Source organism: Malaclemys terrapin, chromosome 3 (genome assembly GCF_027887155.1).
Source record: "Malaclemys terrapin pileata isolate rMalTer1 chromosome 3, rMalTer1.hap1, whole genome shotgun sequence".
In the NCBI taxonomy this organism is placed as follows: domain Eukaryota; kingdom Metazoa; phylum Chordata; order Testudines; family Emydidae; genus Malaclemys; species Malaclemys terrapin.
The window spans coordinates 82,972,092-82,996,058 of record NC_071507.1 but is presented as its reverse complement, the minus strand read 5'-3'; the positions used below and the strand labels follow the sequence as shown (position 1 = coordinate 82,996,058).

General features: G+C 41.7%; 1 protein-coding gene across 2 annotated transcripts in view; it reads left to right on the top strand.

Annotated features, from left to right (window-relative positions):
* Positions 1–23,967, top strand: part of SMOC2 (SPARC related modular calcium binding 2) — a 176,151-nt gene that overhangs the window by 33,429 nt on the left and 118,755 nt on the right. For both annotated transcript variants that reach the window (XM_054023593.1, XM_054023594.1), the window contains exon 2: positions 22,612–22,783. In XM_054023593.1, coding sequence (XP_053879568.1) covers positions 22,612–22,783 — 172 coding nt within the window. The remainder of the gene's footprint in view (positions 1–22,611; positions 22,784–23,967) is intronic.

Below are 23,967 nucleotides of genomic sequence, written 5' to 3'. Positions count from 1 at the left end.
ATACGCTAGGTCTTTTCTCGGTTGCTCTTTCATAAATATTTGGAATGAAACATACTGTAGCAGAGGGCAGAGTTTTCACTGGACATATTTAGCAGTAAGAGTAACTGTTATTTATCATATTAATATCAGAGTTGGCTCCGGTCACTTCACCTCCCTAAGCCAACGTTGGTTGGTTAAGATCATATCCAAACCAAATCACAATTCACTAGTGAATCAGTAACAGAATATTTTGGGCTGGTGTATAAAAACATATTTTACTCCATGTTTAGTTTGCTTGGATTCTATTGTGGTTCAAACATTTTTTTAAAGTACAAAATCTTCTCAACTCCAAGTTGAGTCCCGCTTCCTTGAGAAAACTTTTGATACAAAACTGAAGTTGAGATTAAGACCTCAGATAATGTAGAGCTGCATTCTTCATCAAGCAGTTAACATGAACAAAGAGACTAATTATATACTCTCATACTGCAAATTGGTGAGTAAATGGGGATTTTCCACTGTCATTTATTTTCATTAGCTATCAGGCAGTCTGATAGGGTGCAATCATAGATAAAAGATAAAATTATTAAGTCACTGCTGTGATGGAAAAAAAGAGACAAGGAGATTAAAGTATTTGTGCAGGCCAAAAAGTACATCTTTTGAGGTTTGAATATTTTCTATCTGGAACCATGGAAGATCCTTAATCACCTTTCCATTTTCCAGGCAGGAAAATTTATCTGAGACATAGCTACCCAGAAGCAGTATGGTGCCATATACAGACAACTTAAGGTGAGCTTTAGGGCTTGGAATAAATACTCCTTGAAGACACACCAAAATATACCTTCTGCCTCAACATTTCCATAACAGCTCTGCAGTAGTGTTAGTTACGTCAAGTCTTATTTTTGATTGGATGGAAATATTAACAATATTGTACATTATGTTGCTAAACGGCTTTGACCCAAAGACTCTGGAGTGCTACACAAAGAACACAACTGAACGCTGAACATTTCTTAAGGCTCATAAAACCCAATAACCACACAAAACACTGAACTAGCCTAGCACAGAAAATCCTAGTCACTTACCACTCAGCAACCAAATAATCCTGACAAAACACAAACTTCAATCAAGTCTTTGGCCTTATCCAGAGGGTGACAAAAACCTTGTGGCTTTAGCACTCATTTAAATAATGCACAGCTCTTCTATAGCATTTTTCCATGCATAGGAGTTTACAAAGATTGGGAAGTATAATGATCCTGATTTTACAGGTGAGGAAACCGAGGGCCAAAGAGGTGAACTGACTTGCCCATGGGCATTTAGTGAGTTAATAGCAGAGCCAAGAAGAGAAGTCAGTTCTTTTAACGTTGACTCCAATGCTGTGTTTTCTGAATCACAGAGGTTCCTATCAAGGGGGAAGTACATTACAAAACACCTATTATACATACAAAACTTATACACTGCAGGTTTCTTATCCTCTTCTATGGCTCAAAAATTGAGAAAATTTGTGTGGATAAGATAGAATCTTGAATTGAGGACCAGGGGTGCTGGAACTAAGGGTGTTGGGGGTGCAGTAGCACCCCCGGAGTTGAAGTGGTTTCCATCATATACAGGTTTACAGCTTGGTTCAATGGCTTTCAGCTCCCACTACAAAATTGTTCCAATACCACTGCTGGAGATGCTCCCTGAAAGAGCTAGAGATGTCAAAAACACCCCAATTCAGAACACATTTTTTTTTTTTTAAATAAAAAATGCTTTGGCATGCCGATTCACAGCAGCTTACTTCAGTCCCTGCTCCTCCCTTGGAACTCCAGCCCTACTCCCATTAAAAACACATTGTTGCAAAGAATGGAAAACCAAAGATCCTAATTTTAGTTTACAAAACATCCCTAAGCACTTTTTACAGGAAAATCTTCATGCCAATTTTGAAAGAGAAACTTTATGACTCTTGCCATTGCTCGGCTTGGCTAACAAGCAGGCCTTATCCAGCCCTGGCTAACCCTTCCACAGGGAAAAACCTTTGGAGTGAGGGTCTTGTGGTTAATGGGGCTTTCAGGTGTCTTGGGTTGATTCCCCAGCACTGCCACAGACTTCTAGTGTGACCTTGGATAAGGCACAGTCTCTGTATGATGAAGTTCCCCCATCTGTAAAATGGGGATAATGGAACTTCCTTCCTCAAAGTCAGATTATTATTTATTATTTGTATTGTAGTGGTTCCAGGAGCCCGAATCATGCACCAGGACCCCATCGTGCTAGGTGCTGTACAAACAGAACAAAAAGACAATCCCTGCCCAAAGAGCTGACAGTCTGGTAAATCTATTAATGTTTATGAGGCAGACAGACTCTTTGGTAACTGTGACCATCTCAATATCTCTTATATACGTATAGTGGTTTTGGGGTGTTTTTTTGGTTGTTGTTAAAATGTTTGGATCAAGTTTATTTTCTCATGCCCGAGTAAAAGGTAAATAATATTCTTTGCTTCTGACTGATTTTTTTAAAAGTTGGATTGATATGGAAAGTATTTAAATCTGTAACCCATTTTCAACAGATTCTTTTAATAAATTAAGTTTACTGGAAAATATAACTGTAAAAATAGAGCTATTAATAATAATTTGCACTTTGGCAGCTCCGTCTCTCTAAGGATCTCAAAGCATTTTACAGATGTGAATTAAAGTAGCCTCACAATAACCCTGTGAAGACGGTGGGTATAAGCTGTAAGGCGGGCTAACTAAGGCACAGAGTGATTAGAACTTGGCCAATGTCTCACAGAAAGTCTGTGCAAGAGCCCGTATGAGAACACAAATCTCCTGGTTTCTAGTCCTGTGCCCCAACTCTGGACCAATGGTTCTCAACCTATTTACGATTGAGGACCTCATCCCATACTACCTGTATGGTCCTGAGGATGTCACATGGGCTGCAGCTGTCTGCTGATTGGGCCTCAGGTTGAGAACCGCTGCTCTGGACCATCTAGTGGGCCAGCATGGTTCCACTCAATTGGAAAAAATAACAGAAGTGAACCTTCGCTCAAAGTTCAAACAAACCCCAAACTCAACCCCTTTTAGGTGTCAACATTTGATTAACTTTTCCATACAGAGAAAGACTTTGAAATGGGTGCCCCACTTCCGTTACTCTTTCGGATCAGTACTGCAAACAGAAGTATTAAACATATTAAGAATGGGTGAATGGTACAGTGCACTTGCCAAAGACCCTGGCTATTGGCCATATTTCACTGTCAAATATTTGTAAACATCATTCCAAAATATTCTGTTGCTGAATATTAATCTAGACCATTCCTTAGTCTGCTGCTCTCAGCAGTAAACCTGAGCTAGGATCCCAGTTGGCCAGGCGGAGCCAAAAATTACTCGCTAATTGTTTATAGTTCTGCTTGACCGGGCACATCTCCCATATGATCTCAGAGACAGAGGGAGGGGATTGAGGGATCTCGCATAACAGCTGCCTAAAGTTCCCCTTCTCCAGGCAACAGCCTGAGGGAAGTAAAGAATGCCTTAGCAGCTACGCTATTGCCCGCACAAGCTTCCTTCTCTGGATTTCAGGGGACAAGGAGTGAAGTCCTCTAGCAAGTCTTTCAGTGATCTACCCTTACTCTAAGGGGGTAGGGATAGTGATTAGGGATTTCAATGCTGGCCTTTCTAACAATTACAGAACTTGTAGAAATGGGTCGGTGGCCAGCCCTGACTCCCTGATCCTTAAAGTCCCCAGTCTTCAAAAAAAGATGACTAATTTCATACAGGCCCAAGGAGAAGTAGATGTTTTCATCTGGATATTATTTATAATGGAGACAGGAGTTCAAGTGGCGTGTGTGTCCCTGTCCAAAAATATCTTGAATGACAGAATCCTTGAATATCAGAGCTGGTTGAACACTGTTTATTGAAGATATTTTTCAAACACTGCCATTTTCCAAAATAATTTACTAGAGAAGTAACTTTTCTCCCTCTCCAGTGTTCAACAATCTTTATAGATATCCCAATAAATATTTTTCTGGTACCTGACCACTTCTGTTAATTATTATCCAATCCAAATCACGAGAGTTTTATCTATTCCCTAATAAAATACTATGAGAAAGGCTATTCTTGTGGTTTTTCCAGAATGATTAGAACCAGGACATATCAGTCGATGAACAGAGCTAGCATGAAGACAGAATTAGTAGCACACCTCTGCAGAGGTGATTCCGTCAGTAACTCAGCCAGAGGATAGGGGTCTATTGCAGGAGTGGGTGGTCAAGGTTCTGTGGTCTGCAATGTGCGGGAGGTTAGACTAGATGATCACAATGGTCCCTTCTGATCTTAAAGTCTATGAGTATGAGTAACTGCAAGAGGAAAAGTTGTAATCCAAAAATTTGCATCCCAATTTTGTAGAATCAAGATGTTCAGGTAAAAATTGAGATCAGCACCTGAGCTCTTTGAGCCCTAATTCTTCACTGCAAGGTGCAAGAAACTCCTATTACAGTTGATTACCTGAACCTTTGGTTTCAGTTTCTTTCATCTCTTGTTTCTCCAAAGTGCCTGACACTGTTCACCCATCACTAACTGAAGGTGACCCTACTTTCTGGTCTCCACAGTAGTGTTAATGCAGGAAACTGCTCAGACTGCCTCTCACATTACCTGAAACCCTATATTTTCTCACGGGGCTTTTGATATTATCAGCGACTCCCAATCAAATTGAAATGGGCCTCCTTCATGTCCATTCTCTGCTCACACACGTTTAAAGAGGCAATAAGCCTTTTCTCCTGGAGTGCAATATAGTTCTGTGCTGGCACTCCTTGAGGGCAGTCTGAGTCTTGTTCTTTACCAGTGTTTGTAGCATCTCCTGGGTTCAACCCACACTTATCTTCTTGCTGCCATTTATTGAACTGTAAATTTTAAATACTTATTTTTACAGTGTTATAGGTTGTTCATTTACAGGCTGGAGAAGCTGGAGTATTAAGGCCCCCCTTCAGCCATCTTTCTGTCCTGTGTTTGTACAGCTCCTACCTCAATGGGATCCTGATCCATAACAAGGGCTCCTAGATGCTAGCACAAGTCATATAATGATCAACTCCCCCACATACTCTTTTTACGGGCAAGCCTCATCTGTTGTGGATCATGATGCAAAAGGAATAGAATAGGCTGCCATGTTATGTTTCTTTCGCCTTCTTTCATGTACCTAGGGAACACTTATTCAAGATTTTAAAGCAACAGGCCAGCCTATTTCTTCAAGTCTGGCAGCATGAAAAGTGCAGCAGGGATCACTCATTTTACCAAATTAGGAACCCATTTGAAAATGATAGAGCTGAGATTTAGAGCACAATTCAAAAACTGAGGTATGAGGCTCTGGTAAAGCGCGAGTTCTGGCTGCCGCATGTTTTTCTGTTTTGCAACCTTTAATAGTTCTAGAAACAGAACAAGAATTTATTCCAAATACAAGATTTTGTTGTTTTGCAAAAGCACAGGCTTCAATTTCATTAGAATTAGATGGCCTTTTAATTACTTTTCCTTGGAATATAATGGTTTAAATTAATGAGGAGAAATGTGTTGTGCCACACAAAAAAGTTCCATGTAACCAAAACTTTGAAGGGAAATAAAACCTCCAGTGGTTCTGCAAAACCCCAGACATGACCAGGCTCATGCATCCCTAATGGAAAGGGGTTTATTGACTAGACTATAGAACACTTATCTTTCAAGAGTATTATGTATATTTATCAATGTAATTTCAGTATAGATTTTCTCTTACATAAGACAATATTTCACACCTACAATATATAGTTGTAAGCTTAACCCACAATAATTTCTGTCTCTGCTGCTTTGTGTTTCATGCATTCCAACCTACTTTGTCCTGAGAGACAATGGCAGCACTAGTGGAAGAGAATACGAACTTGAGTCATCTACAATTCTATTCTGTGACCTAGCATTATGGGTGGGGGTTCAGACCTCTAATGTAATTTCCTTCTCAAGTTTCTGCCTGCATGAATCAATTGCTTTTCTTTTAAACCATTTTTTTTTTTTAAGAAAGCTTGATTGTAATATTGTCACATATGGGATCTTCTCTTCATCTGAGATGCCTTCTCTACCCTTTACTTCCCCACAGGGAGAAGGCAAGCAGCCATGTTTAGTGTGGCCAGTTGCTCAATAGGTTCTGAAAGTCAGTAAACAGACACAGAAATAATGAAGGATTTGTTCCCTACAATTCTGAAGCACTATGTACAGTCTAATTTTATTTTTCTCATGTGATGGGACTTTCACAATTTCCACTAGTAAGTGATTCCATAGTCCAATAGACTCCTTAGCTGGAAATTAGGACCAAGCAGTCCCCTAAAGCTCTGTGGGAAACAAAGGCTAGCAGATACAAAGTCAGGAGAGAGAAGAAGGGTACCAACCTAGTCTTCTCCCACTTTTGGAAACCATGGAAGCTCCTGTGATAAAAAACTCCATCTCCTCTGGGGAGTGGCACAAGTTGGTGGAGCAGGGGGCCAGATACTTTCCATATCAGCATCTCCTGCTGGCACTATGGATTTCTGATCACAGACCCAATGGGGACACATGGCTGCTTGTTGCTAACTCTTGCTGGGCCCCCCCTCTTCAATGGCTACTACAGTGTTACAGGGGACTCTGCCAATGGCAGCATAGCTCAACATTGCCAGGAGGGGCAGTAGGGGTTGGAAAGAAGGCAAAGCAGCAATAGGTGTGTGAGGAGGCCCCTTCTCCATGGATCCCAGGAAACTGCAGCATTGGGGGGTGGGGAGGGAACGGGACATTTCTCATGTCTATCTTTGGGGAGAATGGTTTGAGACAAGATCTGGAAGGTGATCTTCAGGGTTTCCTTGGACAGTGGATAGGGATGTTTTTGGTCCTTTGATGATTTTCAGCTTACTGTTTCCTATATTCAGTTGCATCCTATTCCTCTTAGTGGTACCCTGTTTAGGAAAATGTATGCCTATTCCTTTGTCCCAACACAAACATTCTATAGAGAGGCAGCATGAATTATCCCACCTGTGAGTTAGTTAATGGGGTATGTGTGTGAATCCAGCTGTATACTAAAGGACGGGTCAGGAGTCATGAAAAGATTGAGTGAACTAGTATGAAGACAATGTGGCCTACTGTATCTCAGTTTACTTTCACTCTGATTTCTGGCAACTGAGAAGAGACACTGTAAATTTTTTTTTTTTTTTTTTAATGGAGATATCCTATCTCCTAGAACTGGAAGGGACCTTGAAAGATCATTGAGTCCAACCCCCTGCCTTCACTAGCAGGACCAAGTACTGATTTTGCCCCAGATCCCCAAGTGGCCCCCTCAAGGATTGAACTCACAACCCTGGGTTTAGCAGGCCAATGCTCAAACCACTGAGCTATCCCTCCCCCCCGCAACCTGGTAAATGACTGCAACCTGGTAAAGAAAATAAACTATGAAGAACAATATCACAAGAATGAAAGGGCACAGAATTACCAGTGATTTGGGGATTATGACTCAGTGTTCACATGACACTTAGGGAACTAGCAGATAATGATATATGCAAACTAGAATACTTTCCTGTCTAAAAACGGTTTTGGCTTGAGTTCCAATATCAGTGCATGATGGATTGTTTTGTCCACAGTAGTCCAAAACCCATTCATCCATAGAAGCTATGTGGCTGCCATGATTTCATTATCCCTAAGTATTCTACTGTAGTGACAATACTCCAAAACCAAAGAAAGAGTGCCACTGATCTAAAAATATATGAGCTATACATTTGCTGAAGAAATAAAAAGGTCAGAATCTCCCCACTTAGTGGTTGCTTATGCATACAATGGACATCGCTCTACTGATAAAAATTGGCCTCTTTCTTCACCACATCTATACCAGTGCTGCATTGCAACACTATACTTAAGGTTCTGTCATGCTTTCCATCCTAATCCACAGTTTAATTTTCAGGCAGCATATCACGGCAGGCTGAAGTTTGGCTGGCATGCCAACAGTTTGGATCCCATTTGGGATTTTTTTTCCAGAAAAAAATGGTGTAAATCACATAAACCAATTCTTTAAGTCACACAATGGCTCAAAATAATAAAATAGATAATACCTGGAAGGAGTTCTGATATAGAAAAACTGAATTAGACTTTCTGGACAACAAAAACTTACACTGCACAGTCAATTTGTCCAGACACTGTGCATGCTGGTATTTTTAAATAGCAGTACTCGGAAAGGCTATTTTCACCTACTGTGTACACATGAGGCCCAGTTTTCAAATGTGGGTGACTTAATGGAATTTGGGAAGCTCTGATAAGAACATTGACACGTCTAACAAACATTTACTGTGGATATAGGAGTTCATCACATTGTGGAACTCAGGCTCCCCCTATATTTTATAACTTACTCACTTTCAACTAGGGTTACCATATTTCAGCAAGCAAAAAAGAGGACGGGAGGAGCCCCGCCCTAGCCCCGCCCCTGCCCCTCCCACTTCCCGCCCCCCCCAGAACCCCCAACCCTCCCCCCGTTCCTTGTCCCCTGACTGCCCCCTCCTGGGACCCCTGCCCCTAACTGCCCCCCAGGACTCCACTCCCTATCTAAGCCTCCCTGCCTCTTGTCCCCTGACTGCCCCAACCCTTATCCACACCCCCACCCCCAGACAGACCCCTGGGACTCCCACGCCCCATCCAACCACTCCCCACCCCCTGACAGCCCCCCCCAGAACTCCCAACCCATCTAAACCTCTCTGCTCCCTGTCCCCTGACTGCTCTGATCCCTCTCCCCACTCCTGCCCCCTGACAGCCCCCCCCAGAACTCGCAACCCATCTAAACCTCTCTGCTCCCTGTCCCCTGACTGATCCGATCCCTCTCCCCACCCCTGCCCCCTGACAGCCCCCCCCAGAACTCCCGACCCATCTAAACCCCTCTGCTCCCTGTCCCCTGACTGCTCCGATCCCTCTCCCCACTCCTGCCCCCTGACAGCCCCCCCCAGAACTCGCAACCCATCTAAACCTCTCTGCTCCCTGTCCCGACTGCTCCGATCCCTCTCCCCACTCCTGCCCCCTGACAGCCCCCCCCCAGAACTCCCAGCTCCCCACCCCCCTGCTCCTTGTCCCCTGACTGCCCCTTCCTGGGACCCCTGCTCCTAACTGCCCTCCACACCCCTAAGCCTCCCTGTTCCTTGTCCCCTAACTGCCCCCTCCTAAGACCCCCCCCAACTGCCCCCCAGGACCCTACCCCCTACCTGTACCCTGGCTGCCCAAAACTTTCTCCACCCCCCCCAAAAGCCCCCCCCCCCGTTTCTTGACTGCCCCCTCCAGAACCTCCCTGCCCCCGGTCCCCCTTACCCTGCTGCTCAGAACAGGGTGTTGGGCTCTGTGCGAGCCGAGCCGGACACGTGGCTGCGCTCCCCAGCACAACAAAACCCGGTCCCTGGCCCTGCACAGTGCTGCCGGACCGGGCTGCAGGAGAGGCCAACTCAGAATGCAGGGCGGCTCCGGCTCCTCTACAGCTGCTCAGGAGTCCAGCCCGGGATTTTTCTGCAGCCCTCCCAGCCACTCGCTCTGCTGTGCCGGGGGAGGGGGAAATCCCGGACATTGTGAGTGCTTTACAAATTCCCCCCGGACGCTATTTTTAGCGCGAAAAGGAGGACATGTCCGGGTAAATCCGGACGAATGGTAACCCTATTTCAACCATATGGGTTCCAGGCCAGCAAACATTTCACAGCATGGGCCTGATTTTCAGATCCTGCGGCTCCCATTGACTTCACTTGAAGTGGGCACTCAGAACTTCTAAAAATCATATTCTACAAGCATAGGACAGGAGGGAGTGAAAGATCTTTCTGAAAGGATAATACATTGAGTCTAATCCTTCGCTCACTGAAGCCAATAGGAGTTTTGCTATTGATTTCAGTGAAGGCAGGACCAGATCCTAAAACTGTGCTGGTCAAAAGAACAGAACCTACTGTAACTGCAAAGACTATTAATGCACTAACTAGGAATCCAAACCTGGGACAAAAATCAATACAAAAGATAGTTGGGGTCTCCGTTGCTTTAATAGTTCTATAGCATCTTACCATATTTCTGTATAGATTCCCTCCCCTTCAGACTGCTTATCCAACCCATCAGAAACAAAACAGAATTAATTCTGCCTTAAACAGAGCAATAACGAGCAGAAATAGGAGAAGAAACAGGAGATTAAGTGGCACTTTTGAACCTTTTAAAATGTCCCTTTTTTCCCTCCATTGCTTGTGCCACTTTTCTTTTCCTCATTGCAAGGTCTCCCCCATAGAGACTGGGAACACTGCTAATCATAGATCAGATCCTAGCACACCCAAAACACCCCCTGAACTCAGTGAGTGTTGCCAATGAAGATTTTGAGGGAAGAGGGACTGCAGGAAACTGGGTCTGGATTGATGATCAGTTAATTTTTGTTCCTTTCTTGAATTAGGATTGAAAAAAGCAAATGTCACTAGGTTTGATTGGGGTACAGCTCTACGCATCTGGTCGATATGGATAAGGAAGCCAGAGCCCTGGCCATTTTTACACATTTGCTGAACAGCAACATGGGAAGAAATGGATTTGCTGGCATACATACTAGCCATACATCCATCAATATAGCATAATACAGCTCACTTAACTAAATGCCTGTTAAAGCAATAAACATTTTTTAAAATAACACACCAAAGCATAACATATCAATCAAAGCAGAGCCCTATTTAACAATCAATTTACTGTGCCGGACTCAACAAGCTGATACTGTAGTTTAGTACATTTTCAACGCCAGAGGAATGCAACAAGCCCCTCTGGAATCCCTGAACTGCAGGCACTGATGAAGTGAAGCAAAATAAGGTCCTAATTGATTGGCAGCTTGGAGCTGACTTTGGGCTCAGACCCAAGGCTGCTCTGCAAAACCATCTCGACTAAATGAAATCGCAGACTGTAGCTGGTTTATCAACCATCACTGACACAGCTCACTTGGAAAGAGGGCTGATGGGTAAGTCACACCTGAAGTTACATGGAAGGTAATATATCTATTCAAGTGACATCATCATAGGACCTAATCACATCAGCCATACCATCAGGGGCTCGTTCACCTGCACATCTACCAATGTGATATATGCCATCATGTGCCAGCAATGCCCCTCTGCCATGTACATTGGCCAAACCGGACAGTCTCTACGCAAAAGAATTAATGGACACAAATCTGACATCAGGAATCAAAATACTCAAAAACCAGTGGGAGAACACTTTAACCTGTCTGGTCATTCAGTGACAGACCTGCGGGTGGCTATATTACAACAGAAAAACTTCAAAAACAGACTCCAAAGAGAGACTGCAGAGCTAGAATTGATATGCAAACTAGACACAATCAACTCCGGTTTGAATAAGGACTGGGAATGGCTGAGCCATTACAAACGTTGACTATCTCCCCTTGTAAGTACTCTCACACTTCTTATCACACTGTCTGTACTCGGCTAGCTTGATTATCACTTCAAAAGTTTTTTTTTTTTTTTTTTTTTTTCCCCCTCTTAATTAATTGGCCTCTCAGAGTTGGTAAGACAACTCCCACCTGTTTATGCTCTCTGTATGTGTGTATATATATCTCCTCATTATATGTTCCATTCTATATGCATCCGAAGAAGTGGGCTGTAGTCCACGAAAGCTTATGCTCTAATAAATTTGTTAGTCTCTAAGGTGCCACAAGTACTCCTGTTCTTCTTTTTATGGAAGGTAATGAGGTCTGTGCTCAGAGGTTTAAAAGGGCCCCTTTCAGCAAGACCACATTTTAGCAAAAATTAGAAAGACCAGCCATTGACAACTTATGGAGACCCCTGGAAACCTTCTGTTAAAAGATGATCCTTCAGGAATAACTCTATTTTCTGTTTTGCTTCTCAAGATATTAGTATGGAAACTGATTTAACACATTGCAGTTTAGACCAGAAAAGCCGCATCATGCTGCAAAAGCAGTCTTTTTTACTTCAGGGGCTTCTTTGCAAGAACAATGACTGACAGGGGTGTGCTACCTCCTCAGGAATAAACAAAAGAGAAAAGCACAATAAGAACCAAGAATACTCACTGAGTTGAGGGATGGGAGATAATCTACAGCAGTCAGATACAAAATGGCAACTATAGGCCTGCAGCTGCTCCTCTCTCCTGCATTTAAAGGATCAGCTCTAAAACAAGCATGCTAGGAAAGGCTCTTATCAGATGGTGAAACCCCCACACTTCCCCAGAGCTGAGTAATGACTAGGCAATGAGGGAGTAGCTCCTAGGGAAAGCATTGAATTCCTACCTTTCTAAGGGCTGGTGATATCCCACATGATAGAAAACTAGAGCCTGGTGTGTTTGAAATATTTGTGCCCTTCTGTTGTTCTCTAACAACATGATTCTAAAATAAATTCTAGATCTTTTTGGACATCAGCTGTTTCCTGTGTTTAGAATGTATTCCACAGGCGCACATAATCACAGTAATATTAGAAATGGGCTTAAACTGTGAGGCTCACATCCAGCTTTCCCCCAAGTTCATAGTTGTTTGGGTTGCGGGTTTCAGTTCAGGAGCCCTGGCCGGTGAAATCCACAGGACTGTTTAGATTTCTGGTTTGCATCTCACTCTAGTTAGTATAGCAATACATGAGTAAGTGCTACCCTGTCTAGCTAATGCCAAAGCCAGGTCATATTGCTGTAATAGGATTTGTGTTTCTTAAGAGTTCAGCTGCTGCCTATTGCCCTTTATAAAATCATAATCATGTGCTTGCTGCATCATCATTAGTTGCTATGTAGATTACGATGATGCCATAAACAGTGAATTCTGACTTCATTTGTGGTCCTGTATGAGTAGCAGGAACAAATGATTGTCCAGGCAACGTGTGTTCATTTGCAAATCTATCTAATAACAGGAAATTAGAGGTCAGACTCTCAGCTGGTATAAATCAGCCTGGTTCCACTGATTACTCAATGGTCTATTTTATTAGTCACATGAGTGGTGATGGGAGTTAATGGAACTATGCTGATTTACATCAGCTGAGAATGTGTTCTAACAAGAGGAGACATACAAAAATTATTGGTCTAGGTTCTTCACTAATGCACCTGTAAATCCACATAAACTCCATTGATTTTATATTGGTGTGATCACAGCAGAATTTGGCATATTATGGGTAAACAGAATAGTTTTTACATAGAGTTTCCTATGAGCTGACTTTTTATGTTCCACCAGAGAGGCATCTCCTTAGAGAAGCTGTCTTATAGGCGTGGACAGAGAATAGCATTTTATTATTTACAGTAGTTAGCTCTGAGTTTTCCATCATTGTATTCATGAAGGATTAGCAGCTGTAGAGGGGTTGTTCAAAATCAGCTGTTCTATGGAAGATATGTTAAATCCAGCAATTACTTGGAGCCTGCATTTTGGAGGTTAACTGTGATAATACTGCCCTAAATCACACAGTAATGAAAATAACCAGTGGTAAAAGCAAGACAAATCAACTGTGACCCCACTTCCTGGCCTCTCAGAGTGAATTCTGAATTTAGGGTGTCCATACTGTAGACAATACATTATAAGACTATTATGGAATGCTCCCTTTCTGGCTGAGACCCATGGGAATTAGGTACCTAAATACCTTAGAGGTTCTGAGCCTGAGATGCTACCCTATGTAAAGAAACAATCTGGAGGTTTGTTGTGTAGATGTATTTTAGCACGTCATCACTTATCAGGTGAGTGATAAAATGGAGGGCTTGTCTACACTAGGAAAAGGAGTGGGTTTTAAGCACATTAGCTAAAACAGTTATGTGGTCATGTTTTGCCCTAGGGTAGACCATGACCACCTGACATTTTTTAATACCACTGTCTTCATATACACTGAAGGCTAAGTGGTGTTTAAAAACCTATTAACACATGCTTGTTAATATATATTAAAACACCACTCATTTTTCAGTCTAGACAAGCCTAGAGAGAACAGAACATGGCTAGCTTGGAGATTCCCACATATGCTTATCAAGCCTGTTGTGACTACCTAAATCAACTACAGTCTTCAACAGCACAGAGCCCTGATTTCTATCAGTTTAGAACACACTATCCATAGTACAAATACAGATCTCCTGTGCATGGAGTGGAGAAATCTGAATATTCCATTCAACATCCTACAGTAAACAGATGCAGGATAAAAAAATCGCCTTCAAAACTTTTCTACAGAGCGGTAAGCTTTTCCAAGGAGAACAGTAGATTTACTTCTCTCTGTTGTGCTTGGTTCTCATGTTTTCCACCTGCAGACAAATTGCCAGCCTTTTGGTTACGCATAATTGAATTTTATTTTACCCCTTAAAGGACAAACTCAATTCCATATAATTGTGCACTTTCAGCTCTCTGTTTTCCCCAATGGACAGGCTCCATCCTGCTGCTATAATGGGAATTTTGATGTCAGTGAGAGTAGAAGCTGGTTCTGTCTAAGCCCTTGCCTACATGAAAGGCTTACTGTGATGCGTGCCACTATAAGCACTAATGGGTTTTTGCATAGCCTGTTGACTTTAAGGGTTTAGGTTGGTGTAATTAAATCACTTTAGTTAAATTTGGTGCACATTTTCTTAGGGTAGATAAGGCTTCAGGAAAAAAGACATTATTCTCCCCTGCCTAGCTCAAATTAGAATCAGACAACAGCAATTCCTAAACCCAAAGGTATATGTGCTTCCTAAAATAATCTCACATAACATAGAGTAGAATTTTTCCAGTTATAATTTAAAACATGATGAGCCAGATCCCATGGCTAATCTTTACACTTCAGTTTACACCTTCCTGTTATCTTTTTCCTGCTCTGACCTACAAGATGCAGAGCATGATGCAACTGCTTCCATGGGGCTGTAATATTGACCTTGGCCTCTCTGCCACCTTGCACGTGGGACTTTTGACAAGTGGATGTACCTAGCTGTGGACTCATTGGCCATGTACTACTTCTCCTCCACCCCAGGAGGTTCTAACTCTAGTGAGTGTTGCTGCTGCATAGCACTGTCCTGCAGAATACCAGGTGTGTGAAATCTCCATGCTTAGTCTCTTTGAAGCCTGCCCTCATTGAGCAGTGGAATTGTAGTAATTCAGCTGCATTTGACTATCTTCTGGGCCCAAGAGGTGAGTTTTGGGCAGGAGGTGTCCCTATAGGAGTGCAACAGGATTCCATCACGAGTATGGAAAATCTAAGCTAAATAGAGGATATGCATGATGAGACACCGATCAAAGTTAATAAGTTTAAGAGAACTTGTCTCTTGATGGACAGTTTAATAGCACAGTCAAGTAATAACCTGATGCCTATACTTGAGGTATTGGAAAATCTTTCTAATGGATTGACGTGCTGCTTGTGGTCGAGGAAATAAGCATCCCCACCTTCCAAAGACCAGCTGTGGGATCACTGGCAAGCATGGGTTACAAAACCAAACTGAGAAACAAAGCAGAGCGGGAAATGCAGATGTAGAAATAATTTTCTCAGTTTAAAGTACGGTTTTGTGTATCTGCAGTTCCATAATCCTACAGTTCTAAAAAATGAAACATTACCAGGACTATGTACACTGGAGGAGAGCAATTTACAACCAGCATTAAGAACTTTTAACACAAGAGACAGTGAGAGAGTTCTGTTGGAATACCATGTGCTGGGGATACAAGATAGCAAATAATGGCATTTCATCATTGCTCAGATTTACAAAATGCTTAAATGCAATTTTAAACTAAAATATCCCACTCTGAGAGTTGATTTTTAATGGAGACCATCTGTTGTATTAATTGAGGTACACTAGGAGACTTAAGAGTTCTCCAGATCTAGTACCATCTTCATCATTACTTCTTTGTAGCAAATGCATACTGTAGAATATTCATATACTTGGCAATGTTAAGTTGTAAAATACAACGTAATGGAAAGGATGAGACACTATTTTCTTGAAGATTCAGATACAAAGGTTTTATTAAAAAAACGTTCATATTTTAAAATGGTTTTATCATGTTGCTATTTTTAAATTTACAATCACCCTCATTTTAAGGAGTCCAATCTGTTAACCTACAACACAAATGAGAATGATTATTTTTAGCTTAACACCTATTGCTGGAACTAGGCTACTGCTCACTTCCATGCTAACATTAGCAGGACACAGGCTCTGTTAAAATCTCACCCTGCCTACTTGTTTTTATAAAGAGAGATTATCCATAGTCACCAAACCAAAAGGATTAAACTCCTTCTCTTACTGGTCAAAAATAACTGCACTTCAATTTGACCAGTCAGAAACAACTAGTGGCCACTTAGTCACCTACATTTTTAAGAGGGATGTGAGATTCAAAGCTGAAATTCATATTGCCCACTTCAGACCCTTTATGAATAACATTCTAATACTCAGTTGCCCACTTCAAGCGACCACCTGTAATTATGTGTTGCCCCTTCTGCTTAACAATCTGTCCCAACTTGTACTTAGCTCAGATGCTCTGATTCCTTGCCCTGATCTGAAGTAGAGCTCTGTGTAGCTCAAAAGCTTGAGCCTTCCACCAACAGAAGTAGGTCCAATATAAGATGTTACCCCAACTACCTTTTCAGGTACAGAAAACCCCAGTGGTTGGCCATATGTGCTACTGTTATAAATAACATAATAATGTAAATAACAAGGACATGCAGGGTAATCAATAGTTTCCTATATCACTTGTGGCCATGTTGTTGCATGAGAAAACACACAAATTACAAATAACTAAGCAATACAGAATAAGATAAAATAAATACATATGTTGGTACATTTTCCATCAATCCCCATGGACTATATAATATAGTATTATCTATATAATCAGTCTCTTTTCATTATCCTTCTCTAGACATATCAAGCAGTTCCTTGCCACATGGTAAAGTTTGCATGTCTCAGGATTACTTCAGGTTAAGAAAAATGAAAAAAATCTATTGGTTATCAAAGAAAATTCCTTTCACACCCATTCTACCATGTCTTTTTACCTTCTATATTGGCAGTGACTGTATTTTTCACATACATTGCTATGCAACCAGTCAGTACATGGATCATAATATTTAAAGCAAGAGTTTAAGTTATGCATCATCTGTGCTCAACAAATGATAACTAGTAATAAGTTATAAACAGTTCTTATCATACTAGCTAGTGACTCCCATGCCTCACAGGATTCAAAGAAATGTCAAAGTACTGTATTGCAGAGATTATTGTGAAGGAGTCAGAAAAATAGTGACACATTATCTCTCAGAGCAAATTCATTTCTCCTCAATCCCTTGCAATCTGAAATGAAGCATCAGAAAACTGTTGGAACTCTACAAATATTGCTAATATATATTCTGAAAACATGAGCTTCTCTTGTGAAGAAATTGCCACAGAATAATCCTTATTTAAAATTATGATTTTTAACAAAATGTTAGTTGAGGCTTGTCTTTCAGTGAATCACATGATTTTATAACAACTGTTTTGGTTTCAAATTATCTTAAAGTTAGTGGTAGATGATCCAACTGCCTCCAGGTACTGCCAGTAATCTGCTTAGGTCACATTCTGGTCCCCATTGCTTGTGTTTAGTATTGCCTTCCTTCATAAGGTGTTCCAGTTAAAACAACAGGACTACAGGACTGTAGAGTAAGGTACAACTTGAGATAAGATATACACAAATCTAGCACTTTGCACATAAATATGGTACCAGCTTCTGTGGTTCTGTCTCACCCATTAAGACAGGCAAATGGGCAGAAATCTTAATTTAAGGCCTGATCTTATAGCCCTTACTCAAATATTTCTATTGGGTTCAACAATATTAACAATATTTCCATTGGCTTCATGTGACTAAGGGATGCAGGGTTGGAGCATCCTGCACTGCTACAGTAACAGCTACAGTGTGTTCTGTCTAATGTCTGTGAATTCCTTTTACTCTTTTTCAACAGACCATAAGTAAACATACTAATATGCCTCCTATAAGCTATCTTTTCTGGCAGCTGTTTGTCTTTTTGTCTTCCCTACTCTTAAATCCCTTAGCTTGCTAGCTTGGTGGAAACTGTTTAAGTGTACAACACAAATTCTCCACTGAGGTTTGGCTACCCAACAAGTTATTCAAGTGGCTTTGTCTCATGGGGTTTCTCTTCATCCTCTGCTTTTCCAGGTTACTCCAATATCCTTGAACCTATAATTTATCATAATCTCATCTAAAGGCTTTGAAACAATAAAGAGTTTAAATTGAACTTTTTGTCTGAATGCCCTCCAAAATGTAACTTCATCAGTGGACACTGAATATTCCAAGCGTTATTCAGAGTTTAAACAGCCTTGGGGATTTTCAGTCTAGTTCAGTGTTGTGAAATTGATGTCTGCCTGCTGTAATCGGGCATATTGGCCTTACTCCTCTCAACAGGTTGGTTGTCTTGGTCTGCCTGGACTCCCTTTAAGATACAACTTTCCAAAGACATCAAAGTAATTTGCTCTCAACACATTTACTTTGGCAGTACTCCAGGGATGGATTGTGGAGGTGGTACTGGGGAAATGTTGTTTTCCTGGTTTATTTCTAAACTTTCATAACATGACAAAAGACAGAGAAGCACTAGAAAAAAATCAAGTGACAAGTCTAGAAGATTTCACATTTCACGTTCCAAATGAATTCAAAGACTGGTAATGACAAAAAAGATTTGGCAAAATCATGCTAGAAAGGCTTTAAATGATCAGCTTTCCCCACTACCTTGAAACCAAGGCACAGAAAGTACATTAAAACATAAGCTTGAACATGAAGAACCTGGGGAATTGGTGATGGGATAATAAGTTACTGGTTCAAATCCAGAGCAGATTGGAAGTAACCAAAATTTAGTGTAATCTAATGGCTGTTCAGTGGCCATTGCAAAATGAGTTTGGTAGTCTCAGTCCAGTTACTAGTGGCCAGGATGTCCACACTGGTCTTGACTCTAATTTTTCCCTTTGTAGGCACTCTCCACAGAGAGATCAATGATTGAGGGCCTGAACCAAATCATATTATTTAATTTATTTGTACAATGGCAGTATCTAGAGACCCCAGCTAAGATGAGGGTCCTGGTACACTGGTTACTAAACAACCACACAGTAAGAGGTAGTGCCTTCCCAATAGGACTTACACTCTCACTAGAAAATAGAGGGAAAGAGTTAGTGTGGGACTTGGATTCAGTTCCTTTCTCTGCATAAGTTACCTATGTGACCATGGGAAAATCGTAGTTTCTCTGGTCCAGTTCCACAAAGGTACTTAGGTGCCCAAGTCCCAGTTTTAGGCTCCACTGCGATCCACAAAACTCCCACTTGGGTGCCTAAGCTCACTCGGCAGCTAAACGTTTGCAGTAGAAGTTTCCTTTGTGCCTAAGCTTCTGTCATTGGGCACACACACGGTTACCTCCCTCTAAGCACCCAGACACCTCATTGGGCACACACACGGCTACCTCCCTCTAAGCACCCAGACACCTATCTCCCATCTAAGCCTCAGAGCAATCCACAAAGTTGGGAGAAGATATGTGGTCCTCCACCAAACTTGCATGCAAGGTCTGGACCTTGGGTCTCCCACCTCAGTGCCCAAACCATTAAGCTTCAGAGTCTTTCTTGCCATCTCTCTGGTTCAGTGACTCTTTCATTGTTTATCCATTGTGCTAAAATCCTTTCTTTCCCCACATATAGAGGGGGAAATTACACCCAGGTCTTCCATGTCCCAGGTGAGAGCTCTCACTACTGGATTAAAAGATATAGGCTGGGCATCACTTCCTCCTCTGGTTCGCTTGTGTAGAGCAAGGCAGATGCCTAGCTCATTCTCCCAAGAAATGAGTTAGGTGCCCAAGCCACCAGATTCCAGAAGAGGGATTCCTGGTTGTAGATCACTGCAGCCCAATCTTCAGTGCCTATTTCCATCAGAGGGGTGGGGCTTAGTAAACACTCTTCTCATCAGCATCTCTCATTGGCTAGCTTAGGCAGTTCCCATCTAGTGTTCTGGCTTCTGTGGATCACATTCTTAGGCACATATCTCCCCATCCATTGTATAGGTAGCCTAGTTGCCCAACTGTGGCTTTGTGGCTTGCAGTGTTGTGTGATTTTTCTAAAATCTCCTAAAAGGTAGATATTGCTCAGCATTGTAATGTCTAAATCCCTTTGTGGATCTGGGGTTCCTAATCTGTAAAATGGGGACATAGCATTTCCCTGTAACGGGGGGTTGTGAAGCTTGAGATGCACTCAGATGTTACTGTGGTGGGGGGCATGTGAGATTCCCAGATAGAGAAAAGAAGTACTATCATACAAATTTTACAGATGGGGGAACTGCGTTGTGGTTTTGCCAAGGCCACACAGGAAGTCTGTGGCAGAGCAGGGGCTTGAATCCAAATTGCCTGATTTCCCCTTCAAAAGCCCCAGTCCATTCTTTTTCTCCTGGGAAGCCTTGTCATTGACTTAAAGGAATCAAGTGCTGGATGAGGATGGAGAGCAAACTACCCTCTCATCTGTATTCTTGTCAGGGTGGAGGAAGTTTGCATTACCACTACTTTTGCTGTGAGTCAGTAGAGTAAGATAAATTAAAGTGGGAGCTGTGGAGACTTTATCTAGGTATGTATGTGATTCTCCCTGTCATCACAGTATCTAAGCACCTCTCAAGAGAAAAAAACACATACAAACGACTATGAGGGGGGAAAAACATATCTAAAATGCAGACATACGGCATAGGTTTTTCTCTGTCAGCTGACTCATCTGCTCCTGAAGCTAATTACTATTTAGAAGGAAAAAGCAAGCCAAAAGAGTGTTGTGAGTAGGAAAAGAATGCTTTTATTGTTTGATCCGGTGCTGCTAAAATGTGAAAATTACACTCAAATTCCGACCATATGAATATTAGGGTTTGTTTTTTTTAAATGGAAGCTGTGAGGTTGTCTCTCCATTTACAGAAAATGATAATTATCACGTCTTACCATAAGACATCTGCATTTCCTCACTTTAAGTGCTAGGAAATGCAAACAGACCAGAGTTTAAGCATGACAATTAAGTGGATTTATGACTGTTTTTTTTTCTTCACTAAAATAAAGGTGAGCTATATATAGCCGACACTTTCCTCCACAAAAGGGAGGTATGCAAGTCTGGAGGCTTGTGTACTTTGGATGCACAAATTCTGCTCTTATTCCTCTTCCTTGCTCAAAGCTTTCCCCTCTCATTAGCCTGCATACATAACCTAAAGCTTTAAACTTTCCTGTATCAGACATTAATAGTAATAAAGCGTCATTGCACATTTTGTAAAACCAAGGCAGCACTTCAGCTGGTCGATGACATTTTCTAAGGTCCATTTCTCTGTGACTTGTAATGCCCAGGAGGGAGATTATCTACTGGTAACTGTATGCTTTTCATACCTTTTTGCTTATTCAGAAAAGAGTAAAATGATAGAGAAAATTGTCTGAGGACTTAGTGGTTTCACCTCCCCCATGGCACCAGCCCTTCTGATGCTTGGAAAATAAAATGCTTTCGTGCTCATTTCTGTCTGAAAGTGAAAGTGGCATAAAAACTAGTTAGGGTTAGGGAAATGTGTTTCAGAGCAAGCAGATCCCGCTTTTCTCAGTTCCAGGAACTACAGTAAGCTTATATGCAGTTGGTAGGAGACTAAAATTCAAACTGATGATCATTTAGCATGTTCAAAGTGACTGGGGAATTAAATTAGAGAGAGAAAAAAATATTTCTCTCTAACCTGTTGTAACTCATAGCTAGAACAACCTGACAGAGAGACTACAATCATAGCCTATATTGCTCCCCTCTACCTCCATTACTGGAGGAAGCTGGATGACCCAGAAGCAGGGACCAGATGTCCTTCTTTGTGGTCTCTGTCCCAATGTGCTTGCAGAAGCCACTCCAGTCAAAATCTGTGGGGGGTAGTCTCTGCAGAGTGGAAAAGGGTATGCTGAGGCTGGGGGTCATGGAAGAAGTCACAACCCATAACATGCCTCTTTCCAACCCTGGCAGATATATATCCTGGAGTTTATGCTGCATCAAGTAGCCTGACATTTTACTCTGGGTGAAATTCATCTCTGTGAAGTATGGCCAGAAAAAGACCACTGCACGCCCCACTTAGGACTCACATAACCCTTTTGAGAATTTACGTTGGATGTTGCTGGCATATGAGTCTGTGCTGGCCGCTCTCCACAGAGATGAAAGGATTTTGCACAAGAAGGGCAGTAGCATCAAGGCTCCCATGCTGGATGGAGGCAGGTCCAGCCATTATCACACAGATACATCACTAGTTCATTATTGTAGAATGAAGCTCATGTTTTATATAAGTATCCAGACTGAATCTGAACCTTTCAAAGTGTTGCGGCTCACCCATGGCTACTATAAGTAGCTAATGGATCACAGTAAATCCTCATTTCTGTTTTGAAGGGGGTTTCAATTTTTCAATATCCGTATTTTTGCCTGTAAAGGCTCTGAGCAGCCTCCTTTCTCTCCAGAGTGATTGTTTATGTTCAGAGTTTCCCTAATTAAAATAATAAATTAAATATGCACTGCAGAGATATTTTAATTACTAGTATTTCACATTAACCGCGGAACCATCAAAACTCAGGAAACACCAGATTATCTATTATTTAGCATACAATTAAATGTTTTTTGGAGCACACCTGCATATATTCTGTGGAGTAGGTGATCAGGACGTGCTTATCATGCCATTGATGACCATTGACTGTTGGAGTGAACTTCCCAAAGTCTCATGCCATTTTGTTTTTGTTTCTAGTTTTTGAGAGTGGACCAAGACAAAGATCGAGAATGCAGCCTGGACTGTGCAGGATCCCCTCAGAAATCACTTTGTGCTTCTGATGGAAGGACTTTCCTGTCCCGTTGTGAATTTCAACGAGCAAAATGCAAAGATCCTCAGTTGGAAATTGCATATAGGGGCAACTGCAAAGGTAAGCACTGCAAAGCCTGGTGTGTTCATAATGTAGAAAATTAAATTAAATTAGGGGTGTTTTACTCTGATAATCAGCAGGAACAGTGGGGTTTTAAGAGAATGGTTTCAATCCCACTAGACAAGAAGTCACCCAAATATCTCTAAGTATGGTAAGAATGGGAGGTCTAGATCCTATTCTAAACTCTGCCACTGATTTGGGGCCTGATGCAAAGCCTATTGAAGTCAATGGCAGTCTTTCTGTTGATTTCAGTGGGTTTGCATCAGGCCCATGCTATGTGATCTTGTTCAAGTGTAGCCTGGTTTTCCCATGGGGGGGGGGAGAGGAGGGGAGTTGGTAAAGTGATGAGATGCTCATCTGAAAGATGCTCTATTAGGGCAAGTTATTATAATGATATTATATACAAATATTCATCGGTCAGCACAACAGAAATAAAATAAACCCAACCCCTTACAAAGCAATTGATTTTTATTTATTGCATCAGAGGGATAATATAATGTTTGGTCTGGATTCTGCAAGCTGTCCTTTGCAAGTGCAGATGTCCATTCATGCAGTACAACTTTCAGGCTCAGGCCCTCTGTTCCAGTGTTTTACTGGCTGATGAATCTTCATATTAATTGTGCTACAATGAAAAATTCACTAAGGACCATTTCCATGAGTAAATATTTGTCTTAAGCAGCCACTTGAAAGTATCCCCCAAAGTTTCCAATACTAAATGGTTAAATTTTTAGTTGAGAACCCTTCTCTGCTAGGCACCAGTATTTTGGCGATCCCCTGGCATCTCAAGCATCCATGTGTTAGGCTGGGCTGAGCATCTTTTTGTTTCACAAAATTGAGTTTTCTTGTTAGATTAATTCAAATATCTTTTTCTTAAAATCCCTAATTTTTAGAGACAAAATTGGTTTCTTCTAGAGTTGGATTTGCAAAAGTGTCTCAATAACTTAGGAGCATATATCCCATTGAAAATGAATGGGAACTGCATTCCTAAGTTACTTGGGTGCTTTTGGAAATGCCACCCATAGTCCCTATGTGGTCACCTGTTCAATCATGTGATCATTTCTTCATCTAGGGCCTGCTCCAACTTTCATTGACTTCAGTGGGAGTTGGATTGGATCCTCACTGTTACTTTCTTTGGCCTGATGCTGCAATTTATTGTGCATGGGTGGACTGCCATGCCTGGAAAG